Source organism: Parasteatoda tepidariorum, chromosome 2, assembly GCF_982258835.1.
Source record: "Parasteatoda tepidariorum strain Cologne lab strain chromosome 2, Ptep-v5.0, whole genome shotgun sequence".
In the NCBI taxonomy this organism is placed as follows: domain Eukaryota; kingdom Metazoa; phylum Arthropoda; class Arachnida; order Araneae; family Theridiidae; genus Parasteatoda; species Parasteatoda tepidariorum.
The window spans coordinates 111,414,556-111,432,487 of NC_141756.1; the positions used below are offsets into that span (position 1 = coordinate 111,414,556).

General features: G+C 31.9%; 1 protein-coding gene across 2 annotated transcripts; it reads right to left on the reverse strand.

The window, feature by feature from the left end:
* Positions 1-105: 105 nt before the first annotated feature.
* On the reverse strand, positions 106-17,932 carry LOC107452045 (major facilitator superfamily domain-containing protein 6). 2 transcript variants are annotated; one of them, XM_043052038.3, is made up of 4 exons: positions 17,915-17,932; positions 7,030-7,182; positions 3,223-4,527; positions 106-375 (listed from the first exon to the last, which is right to left on the reverse strand). In XM_043052038.3, exons 2-4 carry the CDS (start codon positions 7,163-7,165, stop codon positions 176-178), a joined length of 1,641 nt encoding a protein of 546 aa, XP_042907972.1. In that variant the 5' UTR covers positions 7,166-7,182; positions 17,915-17,932; the 3' UTR covers positions 106-175. The 2 variants fall into 2 exon arrangements, with proteins under 2 accessions (XP_042907972.1, XP_015923808.1); XM_016068322.5 differs by lacking the exon at positions 17,915-17,932 and adding an exon at positions 8,835-9,011.

Below are 17,932 nucleotides of genomic sequence, written 5' to 3' on the forward strand. Positions count from 1 at the left end.
TTCTTGGTTGACAAGTTTTATTTTATTCTCAAATGAAATTCTATGAGTTCAGTAACAAAACTGATATTCTGGTTTTTTTTTTTTTCCTTCAGATTAAATTCATAAAGAAGAAATTCAATAAGAAAAAGCCGTATAATTTTAATTGATTTTCTAGCAATGAATTTTTATTGAAATGCTATATTTTATGATTAGTTTCAACGGTTGGAGTAAACTCTGGTGTTATTTTTATGTTTCCTTTTCTTCTTTGGACCAACCGGATGCTCAGTTGGTGAAGTAAAAATCCACATCCAGTGAAGAGACTGGCAATGAAGAAAGTCTGACGACCTCCAACTAGATCTAGTCCAAGACCGCCAAGAACACAGCCAAAACCTCCACCTGAAAAGCACACCAAACTAAGTGTCATAAAACTTAAGGCAACTTTTAAGTTTTAATTTTTTAGCATCCTTCAGATGAACTATTTTTGCTACTGCTTAAAATTTGATAATATTATAGCTATAAGATCTTTAAAGGTAACTTTTTTCTTCCCTTTTTATTGGAATACAAACCATGGTCATTTTAAAAGAATCAATGATGGGCAATTTTAAATTAATATGAATTCATACTAATGTACACTCTCAATGGTTCTTGAAATCAATATATTAAAATCAATATAATTTTTTATAACTAAAAACCACATTTGTTTGTGGATCCTGTATGCTATATGTGGATCCTGTATATTATAGTACAGGGATGGCGAACCAATGGCACGCGACACAATATTTGGAGCACGCCACCAATCACAAGGTTCACAATGAACATGGTGCGTAGCGTTTTTAAAGAGTGCTTAAAGGTGCTTATTTTTATTTTTTTAAGCCCTTAAAGGTGCTTTTTTCATTGACTGTTTTTAAAAAATGCTTAATTTTTCCTTTGTGAAAATGAGATTTTTTTCTCTGCCATGTCAATTTTTGCCTTGTATTATCAAAAGCGTGCTTTTCACATTGTTCTATTCAACGTTTTCGCAATTCATTTAACCACCATCTGTCCATAGCGTATGAAAGTGCCAATCATTTTACAGGTTTGATTAATTACTTGCGAGTACACATGTGCGTATAGTGAGCTGGGTTCTGTGAGATTATGGCACTCTCACGTGCAACTCTTCTGCATTTTGCATGATATTCTCAATTTCAAGCTTCATTTTCCACCCTCTAAAATCTCTTGCTCATTTTTATTGGATAATATAATCAAAAAAGGAGTTAATCAAAGACTAGTTAATTTATCATGATCATGTAAAGTCTTTATAAATTATTTTGCATTTTGTTAATGTATATAGAGCTTTAAAATGTTTTTTGAGTGCTTGAAAAGTACTTAAAAGGAGATTATTTTTTGTTGCAAGATTTGGCTACGCACCCTGATGGAGCATATTAACATTAAAATTAAAATCTATCTTCAAAGATTTTTTTGATTGCTTGGAAGAAATCAGACTGTTTCTGCCAAATGAGGGAAAAATTGAATAATACCCACAGTTATTGGATGTTATGTGGTTTTTAAAATTGATGTTTTTTACAGACATATGCCAACGTTTCAATGAATTGAATGTGAAGCTTCAATGCACAAATAAAATGATTATCATCAGGATAGATCTCATTCGCTCTTTTGATGCTAAACTGCATGTTTACAGGAATGATATTATTACAAGAAACTACAAGTACTTTCAAACTTGAAAAAAAAGTATCAACGATTTAGATATACATGTGAAAGCAGACGTAGAAACAGTCACTAAAGGATTTGATTCTGTCATTGATTCTTCAATCAAAGAATTTTCAGCGAGATTTTCTCAGTTCAAAGAATTATCGGAAACACTCAAGTTTATTATGTATCCTGATGTGACTTCATTTGATAAATTGAGCTTGTCTCAATTTGATTGGTTGTAAATTGAAGAATTTGAAATGCAGCTGACAGAAAGATTGTCAAGCAATATAAGTAAGAATGCCAATAATTTTTTTTTTTTTTTTGGAAGCATGGAATTCGTTACCAGACACATTTAACTGTTTGAAGAAGCTGAATCGTGCTATTTTAACTATATTTTCATCTAACTATGTGAGCGAGTAATTATTTTCAGAGATGAATAACATTAAACACTGGCTAAGAAACCGTTAGGCAGATGACTCCAGTTCAGCACGCATTCTGCTTAAACTAACATCTTACAACCCTAATATAAGCTATTTGTCATCTGATCTGCAACAACAGAAGTCAAACTGATGTTACTTTAAAGTTGAATTACGCTTAAAACTGGGACATTGCAAATTTTATTACGTAGTAAATGAAGAGTTTTGAGTTGACAATATATAGTATTATTTTCCCAATAATCATGAAGTCGAAATTATTTGATGGAACGTCTATTACCCCATTAAAAATATTTTTAGAAAAAGGGCACGTTGATACATAAAAGTTCGCCACCCCTGTTATAGTACATGACAATCTTTAGGTTCTTATATCTCAAATAATGTTAATTTTTCCCTGCACACTTTGCTCATGATATATTTAGCTTAGGATAACATATAAAACATTATTAAATTGTTTTTTTTTTTTTTTTTTTTTTTGGATTCTATTAAAATTTAATTAAAGAAACATTTGTGAATTAGACACTTTCTTTCTTTCTTTCTTTTTTTAATATTACTCTACAAAATATACTTATTAAAAAAAAATTTTCGAAGTTACTAGCTAACTTAAAGACTTAACCTAAGGAAGGCAAACATCATCAAAAGCCTTGAAAAATTATTGATAAAGAATGTTAATCAATGATAAATATTTCATTTAATTTTTTGGATTCCATTAAAATTCAATTGAAGAAACATTTGTAAATTAGCTACTATTTATTTTTAAAAAAAGATATTCCTGTACAAAATATACTTATTTAAATCGTTATTTTTTGAAATTAACACTAGCTTACTGAAAGACTTAACCTAAGGAAGGCAAACATCATCAAAAACCTTAAAACATTATTGATAAAGAATGTTAATCAACCATTATTTTTTTTTTTTTTTTTGGATTCCATTAAAATTCAATTAAAGAAACATTTGTAAATTAGCCACATTTAAAAAAAAAAAAAAAGATATTCCTGTACAAAATATGCTTATTTAAATCGTTTTGAAGTTAACACTAGCTTACTTAAAAGACTTAACCTAAGGAAAGCAAACATCATCAAAAACCTTAAAAAATTACTGATAAAGAAAAGCTACTTACCTAATCCCTCGTGCGTTCCAAATAGAAGTGATTGTGTAGTTGCTTCAGTTCCTGGCTTTGCACTCTCCTTGCCAAAAGATGCAATATTTGTATACAGTAATCCATACGTGAAGCCGTGGAGTAATTCAACAATCAGAACCAACCATGGGTTGTACAAGTAACTGTACCACAGAAAACGAACTGTGTACAATATCAGAGCTAAAGAACAAACGTTTAAATGTCCCAATTTCTTTATGATTGCTCCAGAAAAGTACATCAATGGTAAAGTGCCTAGGAAGCTTTGCACAGTGAGAGACAATCCACATAACAGTTTGCTGGCACCTATGGATATGAGGAACATCACTAAGTAGCTCCAGATCAGAGCTGCTCCGATGCCGTTCATCAACAAGCCTGCTTCAAAAATCAAGAACTCGCCTGACTTCAGTACAGTTCCGACATCTTTCATGATATTTTTTGAAAAAGTTGGTTTTTCTAATTCTAGTTTCAAAATGTTCCATATCACAAAACACAAACATACTTCCATGAACATCCACGATGGGATGTAGCTCTCCGTGCAGTCGTTCAGAAGTCCACCTAAAGGAGCCAGCAATCCCCATCCGATCGCACCCCACAGTCTTTGGCGTCCGAAGTTGGTGCCAGTTTTCTCCACACTTTCACAGCAGGCTGTATCTGAGAGTGTGAACACTGCATTGTTGCATACCATTCCAAGAGTGTGTATGAAAGCGAATAGCCAGAACTGATAGGATAGAAATTCGTTAATTTGTGTCGCATCTTCCGGTGGTTCCTCGGGGCACGAGCAGTGCATTGTTGTGTGGTTTTTAATATATTCTTGACTGAAATTCCCTCTTTTTTTTAAAGAAAAACAGCATCGGCTATCATTTATCTGGGTGCATAAACACACACGGTCACAAAGATCACGCTCACAATTCAATACAGGGTTTTGTTCCAAGTCCAGCTCGCCACAGAAAGAAATCATTTCATCATCAGTTTTTAAAAATGATAATTCTGGATCGAAGAATTTTTCCAAATGTTCTAGATAACACGATGAGTTGTTAGCAGTGGAAGTAACAGTGTGTTCAATTTTCGGTATGATTAAAATGAGTGCAAAGCTGAGACCTTGTGTAACAGTCAAAATACAGATCATTGCTTTGAGTTGATTGAAATAATCCGCTAGATAACCTATTATAGTCTTTGTGACAATGAATAAAAACTGTTGCACCATAAATATTATGGCAATGGCTGTGAAAGAAATTCCAATATTTTTATTGGCATAATGTGGTAAGTATGGAAACACAGTAGCAATGCCTGGAAAGAAAAAATATATATTTTTATAACTAAGTAAAACAATTTCTTGTTTAACTTTGTTTTTACGTAGTAGACCATATTCTATTGAATCAAAATGAAAAATCGGTATGAAACATGTGATCTTTCACACATTTCCTAGACTTTCTATACAATTACTCGTAAATAAACATACAGGAATTCGATACAATGACTAGGTAAAGTATGAATAGTTAGTCTACTACTAAAAAATAAGATTCCAACCCAAGAGTATATAAGACATGATAAATCGACTTTATGTTGGAGTACCTTTTCATAGATGAAGGTTGACATTGTCGATAACAGCACACCCCCCATTGGTGACCCGGACGTGATGTCAACATGCCTACCTTGACAGAAACTCCCACTTCGATTTGAACACGCCTACTTCGATGGATTGTCCACTTGTGACTGCGACATTGCCCTCGTCACGCTGTTGCTTTGCAGTACACTCGACTGCTAAAGGCAACACAGGAGCAACCACGACCGTGAACTTAATACAGCTCTCACGGTCAGCACTCAAAAATTACGGTGATCTTAATACAGCTCTCCTTGCTTCTCACAAAACAGTAATGAATCAACTAGTGGTATCCGTTCATCGAATTCTATCACAGATATAATTCTGGTGGGGGTGTATTGTAGTGTGTCTACCACTACAAAAGTACAATTCCAATTCCCTTGTATATAAGACACGATAACTCGATTTTACGTTGGGGTGCCTTTTCATAGATGAAGGTTGAAATTGACGAAAACAACACGCCTCTCATATGTCATAATTTTTATACTTTGCCAAACGAACATTTATCATTCTTTAGAGTGCCTAAGCATTCTGTAAAGTGACTCAAGCCCTTCATACATCGATGGTAATGTATACTGTATTAAAAAGTAATAACTTGTGTTAGGTTATTAATGAATTGTAGTGAAACAAATTATTCCTTTGACAAACAGATATTTGTAAGGAAAGTTAAGCAGTAAATGTTATGGACCACATACTCTTATAATGAACTAGCAAATACGCAGTTTTGGTATCGAAATAAACCTTTTTCATTTTAAGACACAGAATATAAATCTTTAATTTGAGATCAGATTCCTTTTTGACAAGGATTCTAAGGCTAGATATTAAGAGCAGTAAACGAAAAGAAAAACCTCTAAAAAAGAAGACCTGGAGGAATATTGAGAACACTTTATTTTTTCTTATCTAACATGGGCTTCGTACTTATGGACATCATTCCTCCGAGCCACTAATAAGCGTGAATATATTATTCGAAACACTTAAAAGTGAATTTTAACCCATATCGCTAATTTTAGTTATGTTAAGGTCATGTTTTTCATAATTTGAAAATCGGGAAAGAAAATATGTTTATTCAGCCTTATGTCTAATTTCGCAACTTAAATAAAATATTAATTAGTACTTATTAATAAATATCTCTACTTATTAATTGGCATATTTAGAGTAAGACCTTCACCTTCAAACCCATTTAATTTTGCTTACATTAGACACTTAAACAAAATCAAATTGAACAATCAGGCAATACCGATTAAACTGAATTGTTTTTTAAAAAAGTTTAACCCACCCGCTTTTACGATATGTGCCATATCACAAACACTTCATCATCAGTCACAACAAAAAAATAATCCAATTTGTCTTTCTTTTTTTTTTTTTAATTTTGTTCATTTATTTATTTTTGATAAACCTGTAATCATTGTAATACTGTACAAAGGTTTCTTCCATCAATTGCTAATGAACTGAGAATTTCATTAATTGCAATTTTATGATGAACCACTCATTTTTCCAAAGGATACATTTTTATATTAAACAGTTCCTTGACATTTTTTTTCTTTTTCAGATTGGTACTTAATATGTTTTGGAGAAAAAATCGTGGTGCTTTTCATCGAAAACGGTCCCTTGATTTGATTGCAATTATTATTATACTACCCCAAATCCCTATATTTATTTTTTTATATAAATTTTTTAAAAAAACTCAATTTTATCTTACAAATCCAAAATAATTGAGAAATTCATAAATTATAGACTTTGATATAAGAAGTGCATGAGCGAAAACACATTACATTTAAGGTTTACATGAGTTTTGAAAAGCAAGATTTTTTTTTTTTTTTTTTTTTGGAAAATGATGTAAGAACTATTTTATATTATTTTTTAACTTGCATATTATTATTCATAAGTTAATAATGGATTTAGTTTTTAACTTATTATTTTTTAACTTTAGAAATATTAAAAAAAAAAAAAAAAAGACATTCACCTAAAAATTTTGTGATTAAAAATAGGCTTTCGAAAATATTTCTACTGACTTATAAAACGTATCCTTGTATTAGACTCGATTGTCTCAAAAGTTTGGTCAAACTGGACCTATTCTGCAATACCAGTAAAAAAACAGGCATCATTTATTTTTTCAAGGTGTATTTATTATTGGAATTTCTACTTTCACGTAGAATATTTTTTTATTATAACTGCATTATATTACTCACCTCCTATAAACAGAAAAAAATGGAGCTTAAAGCGCCACATTTTCTTGTCAATAGCGAAGAACTTTTTCTCTCCCTTCTTTTCATCACCCTTTGTTTTAATTTCATTGTTGCTGACCATTTCTGCTTCAGATTTCATGTTGATTCAATCAGAAGCTGCAATAAACCATCAAGATTCAATGACAAATATTATATTTTTAAAATCTAGTTAAAAACGAAATTTAAGTCGTTGAAATTGCAAAAATAGGATTTACTCTTTTGACGCAGAATTTTTATTACACAGATTTTTAATACATTTTTTCATTATTTTGTATTAATTAGGTCAAGTGAAAAATATTAAATGTATCATTTTTTAATAATTTATCCTTATGAAATACGGTGTCTTTTTCCGCGTTAAAGGTAAAATCTTCCAAACATGGCACCGAAATCAAGCATCACTGGCTGTGGTCAGTGAGCAGGTGGGTGACCACTTGGATCAGTCAGCGTAGGGACCGAGGGTGTGCGGTGGTATGGGTCCTCGTTAAACTTTTCTAACGTAAAGTGGTCGACTTCGCGTGCTGGTCGTTGGGCTACCGAAGCGGGGGTGCTATCCCCTCTGCAGAGGATCAAAATTGTGATGGCATGTCTTCGGATCATCCTCAGGGATGTTTCCCAGATCGTCGCCAATAGCTCATTGTGCAGCTCTAGTGCGACGTAAATGAACTGTAACTCCAAACACTGCTTACTTCCAAACATTAATTTTTCTAATCTGCACTTATTTACAGTTATTTAGATCTAAAAGTAACAGTTATTCATCAACAACAAAAAAATTATAATTTACGAAACCAATTTTTGAATATGAATGAAAAAAAAAATTAAACTACCCTTTTTTTTTTGGATTTTTTATTTTAGAACAAATATAACTCCGATAATCTAGCAGATTTTTTTTCTCATTAAATATTAGATTACAATTAAAAAATACAAAAATATATTTTTAGTAATTAGAGCCCCGGAAAAATATATATAAAAGAGACACCGGTGTCTCATCCGCGTCAAAAGATTAGGCTTGGTGACGAATGAATGTTATTCAATATATCGTTTACAAATTATTATTATTATTTTATATATAATGCTTCGCTGAATATATTTTTAAAAATAATTAAATTTATTATGTAAATTACTTACAAATAATTATTAATTCTGTATGAATCATTTTTTTCTGGAAGTTCCTCATTAAAACTTTTTGAGATAAAAACAATCCTTTTTATACAAAGGATATTCGGAATAAAGAAAAAAAAGAGCCTTTTAAGTTTCTTTTGTCGACTTTCTTTTATAAGTAATCTTTATTGTTATTTTTTTCTGTTAAAATTCTTGAAACGCATGCAGACTTACTTATTTGAAATTTTATTTTTAATAATGTTCATTTCTAAAGGTTTTTTTTAAAGTTTTTGTAATTATGTTTTCGACTTTAGCATGGATGATGATTGGTAGCCAAAACTTACGCTCTGTTTGTAACTAACAAATGCAAAACTAAAAAAAGAAAGTAAAAATGAATCAAAATAAAAATTTTAAATTCTACTTTTTTCAAATAAATTTTAAAAGAGAAAATAGTGTCTTTTCCCATCAGATGTGAAATGTAGGAACTTCACTTTTACTATTTCAGAAAAATATTACTTTTATGAAAAGCTTCTATCACCCCCGAAAATCGTAATATCGTATCATAGAAAATCGCATACATATTTTATAATTATGTATTATAATATTTTTTTTTCGTTGTTTCTATTTTGAGATAAAAACAATTGAGTATATATAATGATTGTTTCACTTACCAGAAATGTATAAATGAGCAATCAAAATCAATAATGTTGGACGTAGTGTTGATGTGGACACAAGAGATGAAGGGAAAAATAAAACAATTTTTGGTGTAAAAGGAAGTTGTCGAGAATATTAATAAATTATAATGTACAGAAGCCAGAGGAAGCTTATCTTTGCCTTCTACTCAAATGAAAGCTAAATTATCTCTCTTTTAATTGCCTATAAATTTACTTTCATTTAGAACTCTTCTTTTTTGACGTATTTACTGCAGATGTTTTCTGAAGAATTATAAAAAAAAAAGAGAAAATTAAAATTATACACATTGCTCGAATTAAAACAAACAAAAAGGAACAAGGGTGGGAAAGCTTCCCCCCCCCCTCCCGTTAATTAAACTTTCATACTCATGACATTGAAAATAAACATTGACATGGAACAGCGCTGATATTCGATCTTAAAAATAACATTGATTATTGACCTGGAACAATGCGGCATTTAAGGGATTATGCACACGTTTTTTGTCTTTAATTTTTTTGCGAGGGCTCTTAAAATGCAGACGAAAGGCTGGGGGCAAAATAAAAATGAGAACTACTGTATATAAAGTTTTCATTTTTACTGTCAATTAGTTCCTTAACATGGTTACGAGATAGCTACTGAACTATTTATTTATTTTATTTTATTTTACAGCCTGCGCTGAAAAGCAGACCCATTTTGGGTTTACGGCTATTGAATATGTTCAGTTCCATAGCCTTTTAGTTTAAACTGAGTACAGAAGACAGGTAGGTAGGTACATAATTTATGTCATACTAGAGCTGCACAATGCTCTATTGGCGACGATCTGGGAAACATCCCCGAGGATGATCCGAAGGTATGCTATCGCAATTTTAATCCTCTGCTGAGGGGATTGCTTCCCTGCTTTGGTAGTCCGACGACCAGCGCTCCAAGTCGAGCACTTCAGGATAAAACAGTTTAGCGAGAACCAATACCGCGCACCCTCGGTCCGTACGGAGGCTGAACGAAGTGGTCACCCACCCGCTTACTGACCGCAGTCAGTGATGCTTGACTTCGGTGATCTGCTGGGAAACGTGTCTTTACGATCAGTCCACTTCTGGACAATCCAGAAGACAAGGAAATTACTGCATAAGGGCAAACTAGCCTTTGTGATATAACTAGCCCGCATTTGCGTTACATGGAGACGAAAACTACGAAATTATCTCACGGTTAGCCCAACAAGATTCTAACTCACGATTTGTTTACCAATAAGATTGTTACAAGCCGGGAGCAGAATTCGTATTGATCAGCCACTGTTGAAATTCGAACCTCAGTCACTTCGTTAGGCTAGCTCTCTATCCCTGTGCCAGCATGGCTTCAGTTTTACTTGTTCAATTTTTTTAATTACCGGCTTTGAAACAGCTGGTTCATTCTATAATGAACGAGTATCAATGCTCAACTACTTAACTAGTATATTTATATCAAGCCAGAAAGCAAGGAAATTTCTGTATCTAGCATTGGGATAAACTAGCTTTCGTGGAGGACTTTATGATGGAATTCACTTCCATTTGTGTTAGAAAAAAAAACCCCAAAACTTCCCCCGGTTAGCCCGATAGAAAGGGGTTTCTAACCCATGATTCGTCTACCATTGAGGATATATTTCATGTCAGTACTGCTGTCGGGGTAAGAGCCATGAGCGAAAATCCTATCGACCAGCCATTGCTGGAATTCGGATCTAAGTCAAATAATTTGGAGGAAAACGCTCTATCCTTTCTTTGCTTTTCATGGAAGAACATCTTTTGATTTTGAGTAGTTAAATATGGAATTTAATGTTTGAAAAAAATAGAGAAAATAAGAAAAACGTGCGTTTATCTTACAAAATAGGATGACCTTTCCCCATCATAAATTCTCAGTTTTATGAAAGAAGCAGGTTGTAAATTCAAGGTGATACGACCCGTGATATTAAGTGCAAAGTCACTCAGTCGACTGTTTCGCCACAAATTCCATATATTTGGAAATGCATTCTTGAGACAACCGCAACATTTTAACCGCTTCCCTCATTATCCCGAGTTAACTCGGGTATGTATATATATTGCAAATATTTATTATCCCGAGTAAACTCGGACGTAAAATACTCGTAAATATCCGTGCTGACGTAAAATATTCTCAGCTGTAGATGGATCATGGGTTAGAGCCCATTGCCTTTAGGCTAATCGTGGGAGGTTTTCCTCTCCATGTAACGCAAATGTGGGTTAGTTCCATCAAAGAGTCCTCCACGATGGCAAATTTCTCCCAATACTTGATACAGGAGTTCCCTTGTCTTCTGGATCAGGGTTCAAAATGACAAGGCTACGGAGTTAAACATTAGTAGTCGTGAACTCAAAAATTGGGTCGATTGTTCAACGACGGTTATGTTCTGCTGCTTTTTAAAAAAAAATAAAAAAGAAACTAAGATTATAATTATTTACTAATGCTATTATAATTTGCCATGCTACCTACCCCATTGGAAAGTTTCTTCCACTGAGGGGGGGGGGAATTAACATTTGAAAAAGGAACGGAAAAAAAAACACTACTGAAATATTACAAATGAGGAAGGAGGATCAGAAAACATAAAACCTGTTTGATTGCTGATGGAGACAGTAGGGCGTTGAAGGGTCGTTGTTTGAAACATCTCTTACCTTAATTAGATTTTGTTGTCAAACAGGTTTTGTTTTCTCTCGTTCTGCTTTCCTCAACTAGTGATTCGATAGAGTTCCCCCCTCCACTTAAATATTTCTTTACGATCGCTAATGTGTATATATTTTTGACAAGGCTTATTAAGATATATATTAAGGAAAGTTTTGTTATTATTAGTTATGTATATTAAGAAGACGCTACACCACAGGAGAAACTTTTCATGGCAAATTCTGTTTTCCCTCCAATGATACTTTAAAATTTAGAATAAAGTGAGCTCTAGTAAACCTAGTGTAAACGATTAAGTTTCAAATGCCGAAAAAAATGTTTTAAAAATATCGAAATAAAATCGCAGGATTATTTCCCCACTGCGAAATTCTGAGTTATCCTGCCATAACTTTGTTTGTATTTTGATGAAGAAGAAAAAAACAACATTTGAAATTTCTTATTTTATCTTAGGTTTATCCGAAATTGACTTTTCCTATTTTAGAAATTTTAAATAACTTATGTAGGTGAAAGAGAATTCGTCATGAAGAGTTTTTCTCTCGGTATAGAGCCCCTTCAAGCCGGGAAACACTTTGTTAAGGCATTAATATTATTGGAATTAAGTCAGTTCTAAATTCACAGTAACTTATCCGTTTAAAAAAAAAAATCCGCCACTGAAGTTAAACAAAATTGAAACATCACCGACTGCTGTCGGCTACAAACAATTATTTCTCCTTTATTTGTTTTAAATGATGATTAAAACAGATTTTTAGCATAGTCTTATCAGATACGGAACCGCAGATAATCATTATATGGTTCTTATTTGAGTTAAACTTTCTCTTTTGTTTTATCAGCTTCTACCGTGCTCCGTGTTTACGATTCTTGTTAGCGCTGCTAACCTTTTCATGCAAAAGGTATTTTAGTTGTCAAATATTTGATTTTGTTCAAAAGTTGCGTAATATTTGTAATAAAAAGTAGATGCAAACGCTGTCGTCATTAAACGTTACTTGTATTTAGAATGGAACTATAATTATCAATTAAAATACAAGGCATTCTACTAATCCAAAACTTTAGGAAAAACTACATGCCTTGGCTTACTTATTTGACTTGAGTAGACAAAACAATAATAATTTCATGCCAATATTGTTAAGTCATCATTTATAGATAAGGGAATTTTAATTTTAAAGTCTCCAAAAATAATTTTCTTTTAAAAGAAATATTGTTAAAAGGGAGAATTAAGAAAATGGAGGCTGTGGATGTCTGAAGTCAGAAATTATAGGTCCAAAATATTTTCTATATTTTACATTTTCCAAAAAATTCGAGGAAGCGACGCATTTTAATAAATATGTTTAAATGTTGCGAAGTTTTAGGCATTTCTTAAAATTGTTTTATAACATTATAATAGAGTTAGAGTACGTTGACTGTAGCAAACATCATGTAACATTACGCGAGAATTATTTAATAATAGAAATTTTACCTAGCGTTTGTCTTAGATTAACTGTACCGCTAACCTTATTTTCCACCTATTAGGGATACTGCAATTTATAAGAAAACTTTCAGGCGTATTGAGCTAAAGTAGCGTTAGTGGGAGCAAAATATCTACTTCTCACTGATATGACGACCATTCGTTTTTATTCCGTATACCAAATCATTTCTTCGTGTATAAAGATGACAGATGTAGAGTTATTTAATGTTTTCCGTTAAAAAACGACCGTTTTCAATTTTGTTTATCATCTATCATCTCGTAAGTGATTCTTAATTAGGAATGAATAAATGAATGAAGTGATTCTTATAAGTGAATGAAACAAGGAAAGGAAGAAAACGAAACAACGAATATGAAAAAAAATTTCTAAATAAAAATTTATTCACTGAATCGACAAATTAGTTTGTAAACAAATAATTAATTTACGAATCTATAATTTTTGATTTGATTGCTGCATTTAACGACCATAATTGTTTCCTTCTTTAGATTTAACAAGAAAAAGAAGATAAAAAAGTACTGATATTTTTTACATTTGTTACCGCTAAAATGTAAAAATCACTTATTCTATAGATTATCTATCTAATGTGCAGAGGGTGATAAATTAAAGTTACAAAAAGTTGTTTCATTAATAAGATCTTTGATGATACAACGTTTCAGTCAGTTTTAAGTAACGTAATGTTATTAATATTTTGCTTCCTAAAAATTAATTTGTTGCTATCAAACAATCAACTTATTAGTTTTTATCAATCACTTTACAAATTGTAATATAAGAAATCAAAAGTTTAAAATATTATTAAAATTAAGTAAATTAACATCATGTTAATAAATGTAATATAACAGAAATGGTTTATTTATTTACCTAATTTAAATTATTACATTGAATTGCGGATGAAAATGTTACAGTTAATTAAGACAAGAAAAAAAAATTCTATTCAATTACCTTTGATTTTAAATAAATAGTTTTGTAGAAAAACGTTTTAAAAGAGACATAAAAAATACGATTCACTACAAAATGGAAGAAAATTGTGATCCTCGCAAGACGATCACAGGTTACCCAACCCATTGGCAAAATGGTTGTTGTCTACTTTTTTTTAAAAAGGGAACTTTATTGTGTTTTCATCTTGGACATCCTTAACTGTTAATCCTGAACTGCTTGGTACACAATTTCGCAGACATATATAAATGCAGCTCAGGCACATTCTGCGTAAATTCTTTTGATGGCTGAATCGACATTGAATAATAGCCAATCGAAGTATCAATATTAACATTTTCGAATGGGTACAATGGTGTTTGGTGGAAAGTTAAACCTGCATCATACACCCGTTTCGAATTCGCGAGTTCATACATGAAATATGATTTGAAGGCTAAGCTTTCTTTTTTTCAATTTTACACGAATCGTGAATGAATCATTTATATTGCGTGGAAGACAGTCTACGGTCTTGAGCAAGTTCTTGGGTACGTTTACAATGAATCTTTTTATCCCTAACTGGTGATCAACACCCAGTTCTCGTATTTGCATGAAAGGGGTTCGGAGAGTCACCATTCGCTCTTTGTTAGAGTTCAATTCTCTCAACCACTTTGGTACTTTTGTGAAGGACGGGCTTCATGCTTGCGTTTGCGAACGGAATCCTTCCGTTTTTTCGTTTGTGTGTAACGCTTAAGGTATTCTCGTCTACGTTCTTTGGCTTTTCAAGCCTCGGTAAGTTTAGGCATTGGCATCGTTTTTCTCTTGCTTCAACTCTAACTTTTGGGACCGTGTCAATCAGTTCGGGACCATCTTTATTTGTGATATTCAACTGAATTAGTATTGCAAACGATGCAGTTTGAACTGTAGATTAGTATTTCTGATTCGTAATTAAATAAAATATAACAATAAAAACAAAATTATCGTTCAAATGATGAAATTCTCTTTTATTCACTACTCAGGAAGTATTTATGGGTTCTCTCTGGTCTCATACCTCAAAAATAAACTCACCAACAGCATAACAAAATTAAAAGTGAAAAATACAGATGTCCCCATAACAACGCATGCGCACTGTTTACTAATACTCTTGATTATTGTAGCTAAAAAATGAGGAGGCCATGAAATCCAAACCAGGACCCATTTTGTCAATAAATTAGTTGATGAAATAAATCATCAATCAATTAAAAACCATAATATGAAGAGTCAAATGGTTTAAAATATTTCGATATCTAAAACTGTAAGTTATACAGTAAGCAGATAAGTTGATAGAATCAAATATCACTCAATCAAATATTTTATTACAAAGCATTTTATTTCAAACTTCAACTTCTGAGCAGAAACAAAAGGAATTCTGAGTTTTGTGCTAATAAATTTAGGTATTATAAGAAACAATAATTTAACTTCTTAGAAATTATTTTGCATTAAATATATTTCTCATAATTTTAAAAAAAAACATGCGAAGAAAAAGATTTACAAATTTAGAAGTCCTCAGAATGTGATGCGTTAAGTCGTCGAGAATATACAATTTTCATAAAGATCTTGAATTATGTGCAAATTTATAACTATTATCATCATATTATTCTACATTTTAACAACTGTTTAAAAAAATGAGCTTTTTTAAAAAATTATTTAAAATTTATGAAAATTTCATTTAAACATTCAAGTATAATTTATGATATGGATTAAAGTTCAGTAAAAAATTTTGCGAAAAGGTAGATAATAATTTAAATACTTTAAATAAAATAGTTTTTGAGAAATCATGCCCGCGAAAGTTTAAAATTTAAAAAAAAAAAAAAACTAATTTTTATACTTTTTAAAGCTTATTAATTTTTAGATTGTTTTTTAATTGAAAGGATATGTGATATTTTTCAAGGATTCAAATCATTTCCAGCAATATTTGTTTTCATTCGATAAAAAAACAACTTAAAACTCTACTTGTTTTATAGAAGTAGAAATGTTATGTGTTTCCTCATGCTTTAAAAGATAATATTCTTAATAAAAATAATGAATAAATACTATACATTGTATTTTTAAAAGATTTTTTTTCTTAAATAGCTTGCAAATGTTTGCTATATATGAAATAGCAAGTTAGAAATAATTTATACAGTTTGCTATAGCCTGTTTTTTGCTTCAGTGATCGGTTTGTTAAAAAAGAAACGTTTCTAGAATCGGATTTGCCGGAGACGAAATGTCGGTAGACTATTTGTTCAGTAACGAAATAACAGCAGCCGCGACCGTCTGTAACCAAGAGATTGTACACAGTAAAAAAAAAAAAAAAGGGGAAAATAGAATGCCTAAGGGTATTTTTCGAAACTTTTTCGCCAAAGGAAATACAGAATCCACAATTTGGAGTTTCCTAAATGCAAGTAGAGCTATATCGTTTTAAACTACTCTGTTGTTCAAAATTAACAGAATTCTTTCATATTTAAAGGATGATTATCTTTAAAACTACTGGACATATTTATTATTAAATTTTATATGAACATTGGTTGATAAACGAATCATTATAAAACGATTCATTAGTAATAATTAACGAAAATAACGATTCATTAGTAATAATAAAAAATATACACTAAAAAGTTGCTGTATTTTGTAGTATTTCAATGTATTAGAGTTTTTTCTTTCTAGATTTTCAAAACATAAAAATTAAGTCATATTATTTCCTATCTGAGTCATTGCTTACCTAAAATTTGCGAAGTCACTTTTAGTGGTTTTTCTATTAGCAGATAGAAATAAATAAAATTATAATGAATTAAAATGAAAAATATATAAATAAAGAAGCGATAACAATTTTCTTTTAAATTTAAAATATTTCTAAGAATATTTCAATTAGATTTCAGAACAGTTGAGGATTCCCTGACGTCCCCTAGAAAAAGAATACAAAATGTTAGACTCATGTAGCTGACGTTTACTAGTAAGGCAACCAGTTTATATATCCTAATGCAGTGTTCCCTAACCCCCGTACCTCTCCGTGGATGCAATTGTATTGGTACTGGTCACGTAAGGAACATTTAAATATCTTCATTTTATTGACTGTGGGGTATTTCCCACTGGTTTGTTAGACTTTTTATGGACGATAGGTTTAACTGGGAGCTGCCGTCACACAACGCAAGTAACTGTATTTTGTTAGGAAGGCATGATTAAATACAATTAAATTAAAAATATTACATTAAAACCATCTAAAATATAAGCAATCAATCCCTCATCCTCAATCACAGTGGTAAAATTATCAAACGCCGATTCACGATGATGAAAAGGTTGCGGAGCACTGTCCTAACGAACTCGATGCCTCGATTGATTTTGCAGCCACTGACAAAATTTCTCTCCACTTTTTACTGCTAACTCTTAGAGTAGCTGCTTTATGTCTCTTCATTGATAGAAAAAAATATTGCATCTCGCAGTGAACTGATCGTTAAGACACGGTTCCCAGCAGATCACCGAAGTCAAGCATCACTGACTGCGGTCAGTGTGCGGGTGGGTGACAACTTGGATTAGTCTGCGTAGGGACCGAGGGTGTGCGGTATCGGTCCTCGTTAAACATGTTCTACCGTGAATTGTTCGACTTCACGTGCAGGTCGTCGGGCTACCGAAGCGGGGGTGCCATCCCCTCTGCAGAAGATCAAAATTTCGATGGCATGTCTTCGGATCATCCTCAGAAATGTTTCCCAGACCGTCGCTAATAGCCCGTTGTGCAGCTCTAGTGTGAAGTAAATTAGCAACAACAAAAAAAATATTGCAATACGCATGCAATTAGAATAGTTGATTAAAAGGAGTGGAAGATTTTTATACGCACAGAGAAAAAAAATATCTGCCAAAATAACCATACTTGTAGGAAGACATCACTGGTGAAAGAAATCACAATTAACCCAAAATATACGGTATTTAAATCATCCTCATGGTAACTTTTCCGGAAATTCTACTTCATAGTTCTTATTACAACTCATTTAGTAACAAATACAAAACTGGAAAGGAAATTTAAACGAAATAGATGATTTTTATACCATGTTCTAACGTAGTGG

Bases quoted from the DNA above. Each gene is read 5' to 3' on its own strand.
- LOC107452045 (XM_043052038.3), bottom strand. From the start codon at position 7,165: ATGAAATCTGAAGCAGAAATGGTCAGCAACAATGAAATTAAAACAAAG. The intron at 4,528-7,029 runs GTGAGTAATATA...TTTTCTTTCCAG, and splicing joins TTTTTTTCTGTTTATAGGAG to GCATTGCTACTGTGTTTCCA. The intron at 376-3,222 runs GTAAGTAGCTTT...TGTGCTTTTCAG, and splicing joins TGGAACGCACGAGGGATTAG to GTGGAGGTTTTGGCTGTGTT.